The sequence below is a fragment of the Canis lupus genome, chromosome 12, assembly GCF_048164855.1.
Source record: "Canis lupus baileyi chromosome 12, mCanLup2.hap1, whole genome shotgun sequence".
NCBI lineage: Eukaryota > Metazoa > Chordata > Mammalia > Carnivora > Canidae > Canis > Canis lupus.
In genome coordinates, this window is record NC_132849.1 from 43,266,222 (window position 1) to 43,284,558 (window position 18,337).

The 18,337-nt window shown below is 38.8% G+C and overlaps 1 protein-coding gene across 4 annotated transcripts in view; it reads right to left on the reverse strand.

Moving 5' to 3' along the window:
• LOC140601913 (kanadaptin-like) overlaps nucleotides 1-18,337 on the reverse strand; it is a 103,301-nt gene that overhangs the window by 79,248 nt on the left and 5,716 nt on the right. For all 4 annotated transcript variants that reach the window (XR_012004995.1, XR_012004996.1, XM_072771358.1 and 1 more), the window contains exons 6-13: nucleotides 13,215-13,375; nucleotides 12,362-12,431; nucleotides 11,397-11,583; nucleotides 7,238-7,349; nucleotides 4,734-4,971; nucleotides 2,825-2,911; nucleotides 1,484-1,551; nucleotides 3-72 (exon numbers count right to left, since the gene is read on the reverse strand). Coding sequence is in view for 2 of the 4 variants with exons in the window: in XM_072771358.1 (XP_072627459.1) it covers nucleotides 3-72; nucleotides 1,484-1,551; nucleotides 2,825-2,911; nucleotides 4,734-4,971; nucleotides 7,238-7,349; nucleotides 11,397-11,583; nucleotides 12,362-12,431; nucleotides 13,215-13,375 (993 nt within the window). In the remaining 2 variants the exon portion in view is untranslated. The remainder of the gene's footprint in view (nucleotides 1-2; nucleotides 73-1,483; nucleotides 1,552-2,824; nucleotides 2,912-4,733; nucleotides 4,972-7,237; nucleotides 7,350-11,396; nucleotides 11,584-12,361; nucleotides 12,432-13,214; nucleotides 13,376-18,337) is intronic.

The window sequence follows — 18,337 nt, forward strand, 5'->3', positions numbered from 1 at the left end:
ACCTTCAGGTGGGACCCACACACAGTAGTCTGGGTCATCTTCTGGATATTTGGAGGAAAGTGTTGCTGGAAGCTGTGAAGAAAAGATAGGTTATTTTACTCAAAAGAATTTTAACTCTAAGAATTATTGTCCCTATGCCTATCAGCAAATAAAAATTAAGAGAGAAAAGCTTCCATTAATTAACTTGACATAAGTAACCAAAAAATGGCAGCATACTCTCTCTCTGAACCTTAACTTTTTCCTGTAAAGCCTCAACAAGCTGATTCTCAGCCAGTGAGAGTGAAGTGATGTTTTTTACAAGGGACTGTTAACAGAGGTATGAGTTCTAATGGTATAACCCTCATAGAGGGAAATTTGACATTTGTATTTTGATCGAAGTACAGAAAAGACTTAACAGGGCAAGCCTGACTGCTATCCCTTGAAAGGCCTATTTACAATGCTGGCCTTCACTTGGTATCTGAGGATTTGGATTTCAGCAGGGTTCTTACTACCTGATAACCTTAAGTGGCTCACTGCGCCTAAACTGTCTATAAAAACAATATGACTCATGCTGAACATCTACTTTCCTTTTGGGAAAATGGAATTTGAGTACATGTCAGGCAGAAGATGCCTTTGTGATCAGTCCCCAGTAAAAATCCTGGGCACTGAGTCTCTAAAGAGCCTTCCTGGTTAGCAACATTTCATAAGATGTCACAACTCATTGCTAGGGGAATTAAATACATCCTGTGTGACTTCATGAAAGAGAGCTCTTGGAAGCTTATGCCTAGTTTCCTCAAACTTTGCCCCATGGCCTTTTCCCTTTGCTGACTGTGCTTGGTATCCTTTTACTCTAGTAAATCATAGCTGTGAGCACAACCACGTACTGAGTCCTGTGAGGCTTTCTGTGAATTGCCTAGCCTGAGGGTCTTAGGGACCTCCTGACACAATCTAGCAATCCCACTTTTGGGAACTTACTGTATCCATACAAAATTATGTATACACAAGATTATTCATTATAGCACTGTTACAATGAAAGACTAAAAACAACCCAAGTATCCACCCACAGGGGATTGGCTAGGTATCCACATAGTAGGAAGCTCTTGGTGTACTGATGACCAGTGATTTCCACAATGGGTTAAAAAAAAAATTCCTGCAAAAAAAAAAAATTCCATGCAGTACATTACATTCTATCTTCTATGTAATAAACAGTCAAATTAGAATATATTATGTGAACATCTTTGTATGGCATTAAAGGATATGAACAAAGATTCACAAATTCATCAAAGAGGTATATGTACAGTAGTAGAGAACCATGTGGATGGAGACAAAAATAGAGAATGCAAAACATAAAAATTCAAAAATAAAAGAGAGCCTGGATTTCTAGATTAGGCAATTGGGAACTCCACTAAGACAATCCCTAAAAATTCACTCTTCTGAATGTGGTCCATGACAAGGGGATTCACTTTTATTTCTAGAGAGATGAAGATTATGGCTAAGTACTTACTTTGCCTGGACCAGGAGCTTTTTTTTCCTTCAGTTCATCTCTGTTTTTCTCATATTTATTCTTTGATGCTAATTTGAGAAAAAGAAAAACAAGAGGCAATAGCTATTTCAGAATAAATCAAACAGAAAAGAAAAAATTCCCCCTAAAAGAGCATTATAAAAATTGAAGCAAACATGTAACAAATTCTCAAAAATTTCTTCTATTGGGGATCCCTGGGTGGCTCAGCAGTTTAGTGCCTACCTTCGGACCAGGGCATGATCCTGGAGTCCCAGGATCAAGTCCTGCATCAGGCTCCCTGCACGGAGTCTGCTTCTTCCTCTGCCTGTGTCTCTACCTCTCTCTCTCTGTCTCTCATGAATAAATAAAATCTTAAAAAAAATTTTTTTCTTCTATTATAAAGACTATCTATCTTTAGAGAATTTTCTCTCTGCTAATAACCCTAGTTTTCAAATCCTAAGGCTGTTCTACAAGCTTGAATACAACTGCACCATTTGAAAAGGGTGTCTTAGCTGGTTAAGTGTTTGCTTTTGGCTCAGGTCATGACCCTAGGGTTCTGAGATCAAGCCTCACGCAGGGCTCTCTGCTCAGTGGGGAGTTTGCTTCTCTCCCCCAGTCCCTCCCCCAATTTGTTCATGCACTCTCTCTCAATCTTGCTCTCAAATAAAAAGAATCTTTTTTAAAAAGGGGGGCAAGGAAAATGGGGCTGATTTTACTATTCTACAGTTCAACCATTACAGTTAAAAGCAGTAGAAAACTAGTCTCTTTTTTTTTTTAAAGATTATTTGAGAGAGAGAGAGCGCGCAAGTGAGGGAGAGACAGAGGCAGAGAGTCTCCAACAGACTCTGCGCTGAGTGCAGAGCCTGACTCCAGCTCGATCCCACAACTCGCGAGATCAGGACCGGAGCTGAAACCAGAGTTAGACACTCAACCAACTACACCACTCAGAGGCCTCAAAATTGGTCCTTTTGATAGGACAACCTTTCAACCAACTTCTTTAAATAGTTTTGGAATTACTGCCAAGATAGGCACAGACTCATCTCTGGGAGATGGAAAATTATGGAGGGCCTTGCATGGACAGAGGGAAGCACAAAGGCAGTAGGAATTTTGTAGGTCAGGGAGATGGAACCCCAAGAGGCAGAAAAAGGAATAAAGAAAGGCAACTGGGATGGCACCACACATAACCTCTCATATATTCCAGTATTGTCGAAGGCCCTTGCAAGAGCATCTCCCCAGTGTCTGAAAGGCCATTCTCCTGCTGCTTCAGCTCAGCTGCCAACTTCTCTCTGACACCAGCTGGTTGCTTGTGTGCAGAGCAGCAACAGAGTCGGCTACACTACTTGCCTGAGGGTTCCTCACATGATGCAGCTGTTTCACTAATCTCTTGATAATCTTTAATCTGTTCCAGTTGGGTGAGTTGAGACATGTTTTCTATAAAATGCAGAACCAGAGCATATTGTTATTATTTAATTCATAGTGGGGAACCAAGAAAACAAAAACAAAAGCAGGAAAAGCTAAGTAAATACATAATCATCCAGCTTTACTATCATTGGCTTCAATAACCTTAATTAGATTTGCAAAAAAATGTGCCTCCATATGTTTAACAGAGAAATCAGTTTTCCACTTTAAAAACTGGCCAACTCTGAGGTAAAACTTTTCAGCACTACTTACCAAAAGCCTTAAAAATGTACATATTCCTTGGCCTAGAAATTCTAATTCCAGGAACATATTCAAAGAAAATAATCAAAGACGGATACCAAGATTTATTATACACAATATGTTTATAATAGCAAAATTTAATAAATAACATACAGGCCTAACAATAGAGAGGTGATTACATAAATTATGGCACTTGCATGTGATGGACCACTATGCTCCTTATTGACTCCACATTTTAAAAGAATATTTTAAGACAAAAAAAAGAAGAATATTTTAAGACATAGAAAAAAAAAGGTTATAAAATAGCATGTACAATATGATCCTAATATTGAAATAAAAAAGAGGCCTAGAGTAATCCCTAAGCAGTTGCAGATTTATTCATTAATGTATCTTTACCAAACTTAAAAACCTACCATTTTTATACATACACATATTTTCTTTGGTCTCTTAACAAAAAAAATTCAACACTTATTACTCCCCCTCCTGCTAACCTTACATGCCACCCTCACAATGTATGGATCAAAGACTGGACTCTAAAAGAGTATGTGTAAGTACCTTGTTTGAAAAGGCTAAGCATTTTGCCAATAACTAAGCAAAGGAGAACACAAAAACAAAAGATCTCTCACAGATGAAAAAACAGAAACTTTTCTCAACCAACTGAGGATGATTCAGGAGAAGGCCTCCATACCAGGCCTGGCACTTTATGCAGACAAGCCTGGTTTGTTCTGGAAGTAGACATGGCATGCATTCCCATAAATATTTAATGTCAGAAAAAAAAAAAATTTAATGTCAGTTTCTGTTCTGTTTTTCCTCATGCTCCCTATTTTCTACAAAGTGTTAACAATTCCAAGCAGTTTGGCCACCCTGCAGGGAAATAACTCCTGCAGTTGACAAGGGACAAGAGGATACTAAAAAATGAACAATGATCTCTGGGGATGAGATTGCAGGAGAGTTCTCTTTTCTTCTTTGGACTTTTATGTAGGATCTGAAGTTTCTAAAATGAATACATCTTTCTCTTATAATCAGAAGAAAACATAGTTAAAACCAACCAATTCCCTCTTTTGTCATTTGTCATCAAGCCTTGGCGGAGATGAGTGAAGACTGTGCTGGGTTCTCTGCCAGTACCATGGGCAAAAAGATGAACAATGCATCATACTTCCTAGGAAGTGTGTTCTGTGGACACAGGTATGCTTAGCCTCCATTTTAGGGATGGGGAAAACAATGACTAAGGGGAGGTCTACACTGAGACTACTGATTAGGCTCCATCATGCACCCTCTTCTACTGCCCTCTAATCACACAATGGCAGCAGCTCAGGATTGTTCCACAGCAGCTGTGGTTTCAGATTCCACAGCTTTCAGTGCTCCATAATTCTGGAATAGACAGGAAATGCGTGCCCTCCTTATTTGGCAATGATAAATAATGACTGACAGTCAAAGAGCAAAAAAGTATGTTTCCAGAGTCCACTGTATTACATATCATCAAGTGCCACAGAGTCAAAATGCACAAGCAAGAACTGGCTTGGCTTTTCAAAACAATGCACAATTAATGAAAATGCCCTACTGAACACCAAAGGAAGGAGAAGAAAAATATTACCATGGGTTTTTGTTTCTTTAGAACACATGAGGTCAGTAGGAGGCCTTGTGTCCTGCACTGCTTCTTCCAGCTCTGTCTCCTGCTGCAGCCTACTGCTTCCAGTCTCCATGTCCCCCCTTTCATCCCTCTCCTTTTCCTTTTCCTCTTCCTCCTCCTCTTCTTCCTCCTCTTCTACTTCAGGCTCATCCTTCATTCTCATCAGAGCTGCAGGGAGTTCAGGACGCTTGGGGGGTAACTTCTATTAACAACAAAAAAAAAACCATGAAAAAATAGTTCCAAATAATGACAAAGAAACAAATCTCTTTAAGGAGGTTAAGCTAAATGTGTATATCTAACCTCTCTAGGTTGATGAACCCTGCAGAAGTCTGCCAGAAGTAGGACTTGCATATGAAATTTTATCCATCTATGGACCCTTAACACACAGGTCTATTAGTTTCTAGGGTCAAAAGAATATTAAGTACAGAACACTTAAAACAGCTTGTAGGGAACAAAAACATTTATTGCAGGTGAATGTCAGCTGCAAGAATTCTGTCCTGTTACCCCTCATGGTGTTAAAGGATCTTAATTCATCACAAAATTTTGCAGAGGAAAATCAGACACACATTTTTAAGAAACAGATTATTTGTGGAGCTTTTTCATTTTAGATTTAGCACAATTTCGGGATCCCTGGGTGGCGCAGCGGTTTGGCGCCTGCCTTTGGCCCAGGGCGTGATCCTGGAGACCCGGGATCGAATCCCACGTCGGGCTCCCAGTGCACGGAGCCTGCTTCTCCTTCTGCCTATGTCTCTGCCTCTCTCTCTCTCTCTCTCTGTGTGACTATCATAAATAAATAAAAATTAAAAAAAAAAAAGATTTAGCACAATTTCAAAGAAATAAGACATGTCAATCAGTAAAACAGATTGTGAAGACATTTCTTTTTCTTTTTAAGATTTATTTATTTATTTTAGAGAGAGATAAACAGAGAGAAAGAGACAGGAAGAGAAAGAGCAGTAGGGAGAGGGAGAGACTCTCAGGCAGACTCTGCACTGAGCCCAGAGCCTGACGCTGGGGCTTGATCTCACAACCGAGATCATGACTTGAGTTGAAACCAAGAGTTGGATGCTCAACAGATTGCACCACCAAGGCATCCCCTAAAGACATTTCTTTTTTTTTTCCCCTAAAGACATTTCTTGAAGAATAAAAAGCCAAGTATTCTAAAAGACCTTTTAATAAAAATATTAGAAAAATTTGATTGGAGCTTAAGGAATAGAGAAAAAGTACCAAAGTATATACTGAACGCATCTTTTTTTTTCATTTTTTAAATATAGGATTTAATTCAGTAAACCTTAAAGAGAGCTTTTATTTATTTATTTTATTTTTTAAAGATTTTAAAAATTTATTTATGACAGACACAGAGATAGAGAAGCAGAGACACAGGCAGAGGGAGAAGCAGGCTCCATGCAGGGAGCCCGATGTGGGACTTGATCCCAGGTCTCCAGGATCACACCCCGGGCTGAAGGCGGCGCTAAACCACTGGGCCACCGGGGCTGCCCAAGAGAGCTTTTTAGTAAAGACTTTTTCCTCTAATTAAAACACAAGTACCTCCCTTCCTCCACCTTCACAGAAAAGCCTGCATCTCAGGTCAACCTGCGACTTCAGGCTTCTGCCACCAGGGGGCAGTTTGCCCTAATTCAAGGTGCTTGGGGCTGAATTCTGGCCCCACAAAATTCATGAAGTTCCAATCCCCAGTACCTCAAAAGGTAACCATATTTAGAGATAAACTCTTTAAAGGTGTACGTTGAAAGAAAGCGTTAGGGTGGGGCCCTAATCCAAGATGACTGGTGTTCTTCTAAGAGGTACAAGTGCACAGAAGATGCAGGAAGAGGGCAACCATCTTCCAGCCAAGGAAAGAGACCTCGGAAAACCAACCCTGCTGGCATGCTGATCTGGGACTTCCAGCCTCCGGAACTGTGAGAAAATAAATTTCTGTCGTTTAGGCCACCCAGTCTGTGGTTTGGTTAGGGCAGCTCTCACACACTAATACATAAGGTTCAGCTCTTTAGGTGATGAAGATCTTTTAAAAGCTGAATCTCTGAAAAGTGATGTACATAAAGCAAAAATATTCACCAGTGAAGTATTAGAGGATAGTAGAAAGATGATGAAACTCAAGAAACAGTGGACCTGGATCTGACTGCCGGTCTAGTCACTTAATGATGATGTGATCTCATATTTAACCTCTCTGACCCTGTTTCCTCACCTGTGAAAGGTTATAATTCCCACACATCACGAAGTGTTAGAGGGATTAAATGAAGTAGGGAACATCATATGGCAGGGCCAGGTGCAGGGACTATGTGACTCACATATGTTAGCAGAGTCTAAATGCCACAACATCCACTCACTAGGAAAAGAAACACTTCTTAAACGCAACATTTGTCACTAATTAATAAATTGATGGTCAATGTACCTATCAGTTAATGCAAACTGACTTGAGAGCTAAAAGTTTAACACCATGACCCACAACTTACCCCTACTGTTCCCGTTTTTAATTTGAATTTGCTTCCTCCTTTCATGGCACCAAAAAGAGGCAATGTAAGCTTTTTAGCTTTGTTTTCCACATCTGTAGTCTGACTTTCAGTCCTAAGAAGAAAGAACAGTTATACGTATCTATTCTGGCAAGGCCAAGATTTTATCTAAAAACACCCTGGACGATGACAAACTTTTGGCAAAACAAAAATTTCCAAAAAATGAACATCTAAGCATACAAATGGGAAAAGGCCAAGAGAATCTGAATGCTGACTCTCACAGACAGGGCTATTCAGAGCAAGATGAGGGTCTGACTTTAGTAAGTTGTAACATGCCACGACTTCACCTTCACCTTCATAAAATGATACTGACTACAAAGGTCATTGACAAAGGGGCAAGACCCCATTCCTTGCCACCGAATGGCAGGATGAGTCCATGGTGTAAAGCCCTATTTTCCACCAACCTCTCAAGAGGATTCATAGTGTCTTACTTACCTGGAGTTCACACTTATAACCACACACAAAAGCTCTGATCACAGAAGTTTAAAAAAAAAAAAGTGTGTGTAGGAGCTACACTGCATGATAAGTAATGACAAAGACATATGAGAGACCTTACAACTAATGAGCTTGTCACCATTCTCAATGGCCAAAGAGAGGGTTTTTTTGTTTTGTTTTGTTTTGTTTTGTTTTGTTTTGTTTTGCCAAAGAGTTCTAATAGCTGAGACCACTAGGGTAAAGCTGAAAAAGAGCAAAAACAAGAGATTGTAGAAATTAAGAAAGAGCAGAGGGAAACAAGAAATGAGCAAAAACAAAACAGATAGCAGTTGAGTTGACCAGACACTCAGAGAGTAGGCGAGATAGCATGAGGAGAGAGAGGGAAGGACAGGCCTGCATTCTGGAATATAGGGATCGAGATGGCACTCCAGACACACAGGGACCCATATGAGAAACTGACCTTGCCGTTCCATGCTAAAGCCCCATATGCCACTACTGCCTTCTTCTACCTAAGTCCTATCCCCTCAGCAGTGTTCCTGAGCGTAGCCTTAGCCGCATGCTCTCTACCACAGACACACCCATTGCCTTGCTAAGGCCACCAGAAGAATTCTGCCTGGCTGGCTTTAAAGACTCTTTGACAAATACTATCCTTCACAGGCCCTCTTCAAAGGCTTCAGGAAGATTCTGGCATACAAAGACAAAATCAAGAACAACACAGATATTTTTCAGCTCTATTAAATAGCTTGGCTGGTCTGGAGGATGAGCAAAGACACCCCAAAGATATGAAAAGACAGAAGATGGGATCGCAATCAAGAGCTACTTGGGTCAGGCGGGAAAAATGTTAGATAGAAAGTTTGGAAGTTCAACCCTCAAGTCAGAAGAGGAGAGAGAAGGTATACACATCTAAAGGACAGATCTAATGTAGGAAAGGGAGGAGAAATTAAGCAGACACGCAGACAGCATGAAGGGAGGCTCTGGAGGAAGTTGGCATACCCTCCCTCACAGGGATGACTTACCAAGAGAAACGATTTTGGAGTTAGAATTAAAACTCAATGTTAATGTTCACCTGTTCTATGTCTTGGGAGTTTTTATCCTTTCTCCATAAACACAATGTTATAAACAGCTGCTAGGTATAAGCAAAATAGGACAATGATGACAATAATAATACATACATGCCGGCACTTTGTCAAGTGCTATTCATGTTATCTTCCTTTTTTTAAAAAGATTTTATTTTAGTAGAAAAAAAGAGAGAGAGAGCACCATGAATGCGAGAGGGGCAGAGGGAGAGAGAATCCCAAGCAGACTTGCTGCTAAGCACAGAGCCTGACGTGGGGCTCAATCCCATGACCCTGAGATCCTGACCCAAGGCAAAACCAGGAGTAGGATGCCCAACTGACTGAGCCACCCAGACACCTCTCTTCATGTCATCTTTCAACATCATTAGTACTTCTAATTTACAGCTGAAGGAAGCAAAGGTCAAAGAAATTACATAACTTGCCTCAAAATGCCCAAAGAGCTGAGAATGAAAAGAACTAAGAATGAAAGCCAGGGAGTCTAACTTGAGTGCTAACTCCCCTCCTTACTATTAGTAAATGAAATACTACTTGGGTCATAGACTTTTGTGGACTGACCTAGGAATCACTGTATGAAATATCCAAACTATACATACATCTTTTAAAAATCTGCTAGTAATTTGGGGATTAATTTTCTGTACAGATGATCAAGGGCTCCAAAAACATCTCTATTAAAAAAAAAGGTGCCTTCTAATATCTAGATACTTATCTATGCAATGTCCCTAGCATCAAATTATAGGCTTTGTATATGGGAAAGGGGCTGCCTAAATGCTTACACAATCTAAAGCAGCACTGTCCACGGGGCACTTGGTGGCTCAGTCATTTAAGTGGCCAGCTTTTGATCCCAACTCTGGTCTGGATCTCAGGATGGTGAGTTGAGACCCAAGTCGGGCTCCACGCCCAGCATGGAGCCTACTTAAAGCAGCACTGTCCAACAGAACTTTCTGCAATAATGGAAATGTTCTACTTCTACAATGTCCAATACAGAAGCTACTAGCTACAATGTGGCTACTGAGAACTTGAAATGTGATTACTTCATTAAAGAACTGAATTTTTAATTTCATTTAATTTTAATGTCACAGGAGACTATTGGGTGCTATATAGGACAGCACAATTTTAAATAAAATAAGAAACTTTCCAGAGTTAATTATCTTCACAAATGAGTCATCCCACCCAGGCAATACCCAGTTTTTGAGATGTCTACCTGGATTGTGCTCATTGGGAATTGCTCGTTTCCAACAACCTACTCAACATTTTCAAAATTTGTTGAGACCACATAGAACAAAATTTGAAAATACTGTCAAGTTGAAAGGTTGGATCTTATTCTCACTCTCTCACACACATACACACACACACACCACGTATACATTCATACACTCACAAATACAAGCCGAGTCTGGGAAAAACTATTCCCAAAATCCTATTTACAAATTACTCAAAAATTTTCTAGATTTCTGCAAATGGACTTAGGTTAATTTCTTCCAATAATTTACACAAAAATCAAAGTTAACCAATAAAATCAACTTTAGGGGATTATGCCTTCCCCCATTTTAAAGGAAGAAAGTCCACTTTAAAGTATTTAAATATAGGGGGGCACCTGGGTGGCTCAGTCCAGTGGGCATCTGGCTCTTGATTACAGCTCAGGTCGTGATATCGGGGTTATGGGATTGAGCCCTGTTATCAGGGCTAGGTCCTCAGTAGAGTCTGCTTGTCCCTCTCCCTCTGCTCCTCCCCTGCCTTGTGTTCTCGCTCTCAAATAAATAAATAAATAATATATTTTTTACACAGTATTTAAATATATTAAAGTTATCAACCGGTTCTTAGGAATGACAAATCAAGTGCTAAAATGACAATCTGTACTTTTATTTCCTCTGGGGTTTTAAAATCATAGATTAGGGCAGGCCGGGTGGCTCAGCAGTTTAGCGCTGCCTTCGGCCGAGGGCGTGATCCTGGAGCTGGAGACCTGGGATCGAGTCCCACATTGGGCTCCCTGCATGGAGCCTGCTTCTCCCTCTGCCTGTGTCTCTGCCTCTCTCTCTCTCTCCCCCTCTCTCTGTGTCTCTTATGAATAAATAAAATCTTTAAAAAATAAAAAATAAGATAAAATCATAGATTAAAAAATTACATTATTATATTTGTATTTCCCTTATGAGCAAGATTGAGCACTTTTTTTACATAGTTAAGAGCTATGTTTATTTCTTTCTCAGTGGCCTGTCAGTTAATACCCCTTTCCCATTTTTCTCTTTGCTAGATGGTTGTCTACTCATTCAAAGGTCTTTATATATTGGGGATACTAATCTTTTGTGCATGTTGCTCTTTAAAGAAGTTTACTCTGCATTAAAAGATTAAGTAAAAAATTCAGAGTCTTCCAATGAAACAAGAATCAATAGAGTTTTCTCTAAAAATTCCATAGCAGTCTATATTTCATAAATGAAATGGGTTTTGACTCTGAAATCACTGTCTCCTGTGCTTTAAAGGGCCTCTTACATTCTATTTCTATTCTGTAATGATTATGTAAGAAAACAATGATATAATTCAAAATGTTATCTATTCAAACATGCCTTCTTAAAATTTTAATTATAATGAAGACTTACTTTTTCAGCTCTGGAATCTCTGCTGGTTTTACAATTTTTATCAACCCTTTAAGTCTCTGTTGTTCTTTCCTAAGTTCAAAAGTTCTCAGGTGAAGTTTCTTCCGGGACACACCATCCAATGCACTCCCTGATTTCATTTCTGACATGAATGCATCTAAAGAGTCCTGAGATGGTGACTCTGATAGAGCTGTCCAAGAAAGCATAATACATGTTCAGAAAAATGGCCTCAAATATTTTAAAATTCAGCCAAAGTTTCCATAGAAAAGTCACTAACAAGGGCACCTGGGTGGCTCAACAGGTTAAGCATCCAACTCTGGATTTTAGATCAGGTCATGATCTCAGAGTCATGAGATCAAGCCCCATGTCAGGCTCCACACTCAGGAAGGAGTCTGCTTAAGATTCTCTCTCCCTCTGCCCGCTCTACTCTCTCTCTCAAATAAATAAATCCTTTTAAAAAAAATCCACTAACATAAAGCTGGATAGAGGACATTATTCATATTAGGAATAAGAAAACAGGTGATAATTTGAAGACCTTGGGATATCACTTTGCCTCAATGGGCTTCATTTTCATCATCTATTACATAAAGAGCTTAAACCAAATAATTTATAATGTTCTTTCTCATTCAAAGATGCTATGTTGCTCCTTAGAAAGGCTCCAGGGACACCTGCGTGGCTCAGCGGTTTAGCGCCTGCCTTCCGCCCAGGCGGCGTGATCCTGGAGAACTGGGATCGAGTCTCACATTGGGCTCCCAGAATGGAGACGGCTTCTCCCTCTGCCTGTGTCTCTGCCTCTCTTTCTCTCTGTGTCTCTCATGAATAAATAAATAAAAATCTTTAAAAAAATTAAAAAAAAGAAAGGCTCCATATTTTGTAGATCTTATTAGCCTCAGTGCTGACAAGCATATAGCGTATAGTACCTATGATAGACGCCCAATACATGTTTGTTTAATAGGTCATTAACTTACCTTTGCTTGAGGCTTTCAGTTTCTCAGAAATTTCAGAGAGTTCCTTTTCAGCATCATTTAATTTTGCAACCTGTAATACCCAAATTAACAGGGTGAACAAATGTTTTTCTTCTCTCAAAATATGGTAGCTTTCCTGTCTTCCTCCTATTTTCACTATTGTTACAAGAGGATTTTTTTGTTTGTTTAAGAGGATTAATTCAGAAATCCACTTAAATCTGAATTTTATGGAGCTAACATTTTTCACGTGTTTAATTTGAATTAATTTCTGAATTAATTCATAATTAAACTGAATGTACAGAATATAGACTTGTTACTCAAAAGAAAGAACTCAAGGCATTTGTTTTCATTGGTGAATCAAAAAATAGATGTTAGGTAATGTTTTAAAGCTCTCAATACTACTTAATATAGTGAAAACACATGCCATCTTATGACGATTTCATAAAGGATATACTGTTTAAGACTATTAATAAAGTATACTCCTCAAAATTCCTTTCACAATTCTTGACTGCCAAAAGTCTGAAGTTGATTTCACTTCAGAATGTCTAAATTTTCCTTTCTTTTTGGATATGCTGTTAATCATATTCAAAGAAGGTTCATTAATAAATCAGTATCTACCTAGAGGTAGACAGAGGCTAGCAGCAAGCCAAACTTTTTTCCAACCTGGATAAGACTGGTTATTACTAACAAATTGACAGATCAAGAAAGTTATACTTCACTACCAGATTTCAATGCTATTGCTTTTTTTTTTTTAATGCTATTGCTTTAAAAATTAAAATTTTGAAACAAATTTAAATAATATATTATCTTATATAAAAATTGAACTACCACAGCTATTTCTATAAGTAAAACTTGCCAATGATTCAAAGGTCTCTGGCTTCTCATCAATCTTCCCAGCCTTTTTCATTCGGTTCAGACGCTTCTTTTCAACGAGGCCAGTCCGATCAAGAAATGTGTCATCATCACTATCATAAAAGTCTTCATCCTCCCAGTTCTTGGCTTTCCTTTTTCGAGATACTAGGAGATAAAATAAATGGTAATGAAATGAGTTTTTTTTTTTTTTTTTTTTTTTTTTTTTATGATAGTCACACACAGAGAGAGAGAGAGGGGCAGACATAGGCAGAGGGAGAAGCAGGCTCCATGCACCGGGAGCCCGACGTGGGATTCGATCCCGGGTCTCCAGGATCACGCCCTGGGCCAAAGGCAGGCGCTAAACCGCTGTACCACCCAGGGATCCCCTGAAATGAGTTTTAAAAAAAGAAAAAGGCAAGTAGGTAAGCAACTTAAAATATCAATTACTGCAAGACTCAATAAGCTGTCAAACTACATATAAAAACAAAGGGTTGAGACTTTATGCTAAGTGAAATAAACCAGACACACATGATTCCACTTATAGGAGTTAATTAGAGTAGTTCAATTCACAGAGACAGAAGGTAGAATGGTAATTACCAGGGGCTGGGGGAAGGAAGAAAAGAAGTTAGTGTTCAGTGGGTACAAAGTTTTAATAGGGGAAGATGAGAAACTTCTGAGATGGACAGTAGTGATGGTTGCACAAGAATGTGAATGTATTTAATACACTTAATACTTACAATGGTAATTTTATGTGATGTATATTTTACCACAATGAAAGAATTAAAACAAAGGGCTAATTTATTTCGTGAACAAGAAGTTCTCAAAAATCAATGAGTTAAAAAAGGAAAAAGGTAAACAAAGAAAAGGCTAATAATCCTTTAAGGCTAATAATTTTAAGAAAATTTTAAAAATAATGAAAGCAGTTCACAGAAAAAGAAATCCAAATGGTGAAAAAAAGATGTTAAACATTTTTTAATAATTAAAAAATACAAATTAGGGCAGCCTGGGTGGCTCAGCAGTTTAGCACCGCCTTCAGCCCAGGGCGTGGTCCTAGAGACCCGGGATCGAGTCCCATGTTAGGCTCCCTGCATGGAGCCTGCTTCTCCCTCTGCCTGTGTCTCTGCCTCTCTCTTGTCTCTCTGTGTAGTGTCATGAATAAATAAATAAAATCTTTAAAAAAGAAAAAAAATACAAATTAAAATAATGAGATACCACTTCTCACCTATATATTAGAAAAAAGATTAATAATACCCAATTTGGCAAGGGTATGGGGAAATGGAACTCTCAAACAACTGTTGGGAATATACATTAATACAACCTTTTTCATGGTCAATATCACAACATCTGTCAATAATAAAAACACAACTGACCAGCAATTCCACTAGAGAAATTTATCCTATAGATATCAATGCAACATTGTTTGTAACCATGAAAATGTATAAAGCTTATAATAGGGGACTACGGGACCTATTACTTTCTTGTCTACCCTATGCCATCTTATTCCCCTTGTTCTGGTAAAAGTATCCCTTTTCTTCTAGAAAACTCCTCCCCCATTCCATCTGGATTAGGGGTACTCAAGTGACCAAAGCCAAATCAGTAAGAATCTTTCCCTTATATTTATATTTAGATATAAGGAAAAAAAGACTCTCTTTCCAATGAAGTTAGGAAAGAGGGAAGATATAAATTCAGGCTGTGAGCAGTCAGCTTTTCTGCATAGGATAAGAATCTATCTGTAAAATAAAACCATGGACTCATAAAACTGATCAGATTTACACATACAGCTTTTATAGTATCCTGGTGATACTGACAGTTCTAGTTTGATAGGACCAGAATTTAAAAGTCCTGGTTCACGCAGTTCTTCCTTCAATGCTGTAAGCTACTCTTCCCACCTTCTAGAGCCAAAACTTTTCTCCCTTAAGCTAGTTTGAATTGGGTTTCTATTACTTACAACCAAAACAGTCCTTATTAATATAAACTTCGTAATTTCCAGGTTAAGATGGTACATTAAACACACATCTCTAAGTTTACTCTCTCCTCATATCCCACTAAAGCTGTAGTAAAGAGATCTTTTTAAAAAACACAAATTTAATAAATAAATAAATACACTAATATACTGGGGCTGCTGGCTGGCTTAGTTGGTAGAGCACCTAACTCCTGATCTCAGAGTTGTGAGTTTGAGTCCAATGCTCGGTAAAGAGCTTCCTTAAAAAATAAGTAAACAAAAAGATAAAAATACTAAACCTACAAATCAGACAGAATGAGAGAAGGGATAGTAACATTTCATTTTTGGAAATTATTAAGTAGACAGACAGGTGGAAACTAACTTAGCAGAACTAATAAAGATGAACTCTAAACCAATAGTGAGGAAAGCTGAGAACCAATCTGATGATACTGCAGAATCTACAAAAGGATCTGGAACTGAGGATGGATAGTAGTGCTAAAATAAGCAGAACAGAGTAAAAGCTAGTTGAGAAATAGATTCTCCTCCCTGCCTGCTCACTTCCTTCCCATCCCCAGAAAAAAATCCAGAAGTTAATCTCTAGAAAGGGTAAGATGGAAAGTCTGCATTGTGGACTGACCAGTTGACAAGAGCATGGGTACTATATTCTAAAAATAGTACCGTCCTGAAAATAGCTGGATATTGAGAATCTGCTCAGCTATCTTCCAGCCTCTAGCTCCAGGAATTTCATGCAGGAGATTGGAATAATATTCTCTGAGGAATCCTGCCAGCAGAAGAGGAAAAACCTAAGGACACTACATGAGGAATTCCCCAATAAAGGGCCCACCAACATCATTCTATTATTATTGCTCAAAATTAGGAAGTCTCACCTATATAATCCAAGCTGTCAAGCACCTTTTTTGTCCCTAAATAAGAATCTACAACCAAGAACTATACAACTGAGAAACACCTCTAAAACTTTAAAAATTTTTTAAAATTATTTATTCATGAGAGACACAGAGAAAGGCAGAGACATAGGCAGAGGGAGAAGCAGGTTCCCTGAGGGGAGCCCGATGTGGGACTCGATCCCAGGACCCCGGGGGGATCACGATCTGAGCCCAAGACAGACACTCAACCACTGAACCACCCAGGTGCCCTGAGAAACACCTCGAATGTGCAGGATAGAGACCACACACAAAAAAGAAAAGCAATCTGAAGGACACAGATTAGCAGTGTGATGAGATATTTACAACCCATGAAACGATAGCATATTATGTTTTTAAAATGAATATTCAGGGACATCTGGATGGCTCAGTTAGTTAAGCATCTGCCTTTTTTTTTTTTTTTAAGATTTTATTTATTTATTCATGAGAGACACAGAGAGAGGGAGGCAGAGACATAGGCAGAGGGAGAAGCAGGCTCCATGCAGGGAGCCCAATGTGGGACTCAATCCCAGGACCCTGGGATCACACCTTGAGCCAAAGGCAGATGCTCAACTGCTGAGCCACCCAGGCATCCTGAACGTCTGACTCTTGATTTTGGCTCGGGTCATGAGATAAAGTCCTGTATCTGGCTCTGTGCTTAGTGCTGACTCTGCTTGAGATTATCTCTTTCTCTCCCTGTCCCCCTGCCCCTCCCCTTGTTCGTACTCCTGCCTGCACACTCTCTCTCAAATAAATAAATAAAATCTTTTCTAAAAAATGAATGTTCAAAGGACAAAAATGAACCTTGGAAATTAAAATCTTGATAGCAAACTAGAGATAGAAAGATAAAGCTGCAGAAATCTCCCAGAAAGAACAAAAAGACATTGAGATAACAAAGCAAAGAAAAAAGAAAATTTATATGGTCAGTCTAAGATGTTCAATATCTAGTAACAAAATTCCAGAGAGAAAGAGAAAACAGAGGGATTAAATGACTAATGGCTAATTTCAGAAATGTTTCTGAACAGTATCAAGAGTAAAGCTAAAATAGTTATATTTTCAGAATGGAGAATTTAATAAAGTTTACTTGCTATACATCCTTTCTGAGGAATCCACTAGAGGATTTCCACCAAAATGAGAGTAGACCAAGAAAAATGAAAGATGTGAAATCCACTGAAGACTATAATCATCCATGCCCTCTACTGTAGTACCAGCTTTTTAATCTGCTAAAACTATAGAAAGAAATACTCCAATAAAACAAGGAATACACCAAGAAACATGAGAATCTGGGAATCAAGAAACAGAAAATTTAACCCTGAAAAAAGACAAAGGAAATCTCAAGGATAACAGCAAAGTAAGGTCCAGTTGACAGTCCTGCAGCAATTCAGAGAGCACTAAGTCCTAAAAAAATAGTGCTCTTTAGGAGAAATGTTTCCAAAAAAGTCAGAACTGATCAATTATTTAATGTGATTGACGATGTGAGAAAATATATTTAAAGGTTATTGAAAGGTGTGGGAAGAATGATCAAGAGCTATAAAATCCAAATACATAAAAAACACACATAATTATTAACTTTAGGAAAAACAAAAGAAAAAACTGCTGAGTTATGACTAATATTTGCATAAACATAATCATGTAAATACTAATATAACAGAGTCAGTAGATGTTTAAAATAAATGACTCAAAATAAAGCAGCACATTCTTCCTTTTTAGAAATATGGATATTTTTAAATGCCAAAAGGAATAACTGAAAGAGTTAAAAAGCCTTCTAAAGTTGAAGACTGAGGAGGGGCAGGGCAAGGAACAGGTGTATTCTGTTATGAGTCATTGGTAGTCTTATTTTTTTTTAATGTTTTATTTATTTATTCATGAGAGACACAGAGAGAGAGAGTGAGGCAGAGACACAGCAGTGAGAGAAGCAGGCTCCATGCAGAGAGCCCGATGTGGGACTCGATCCAGGGTCTTCAAGATCCCATCCTGGGCTGAAGGTGGCACCAAACCACTGAGCTGCCCGGGCTATCCAGTGCTTACTTTTATTAAAGGACCTAATTTTTTTTTTTAAGATTTTATTTATTTATTCACGATAGACATAGGGAGAGAGAGAGGTAGACACACAGGCAGAGGGAGAAGCAGGCTCCATGGCGGGAGCCCAAGGCAGGACTCAATCCCAGGACTCCAGGATCGCACCCTGGGCCAAAGGCAGGCGCCAAACTGCTGAGCCACCCAGGGATCCCCCTAAAGGACCTAATTCTGAACATATATCTATAC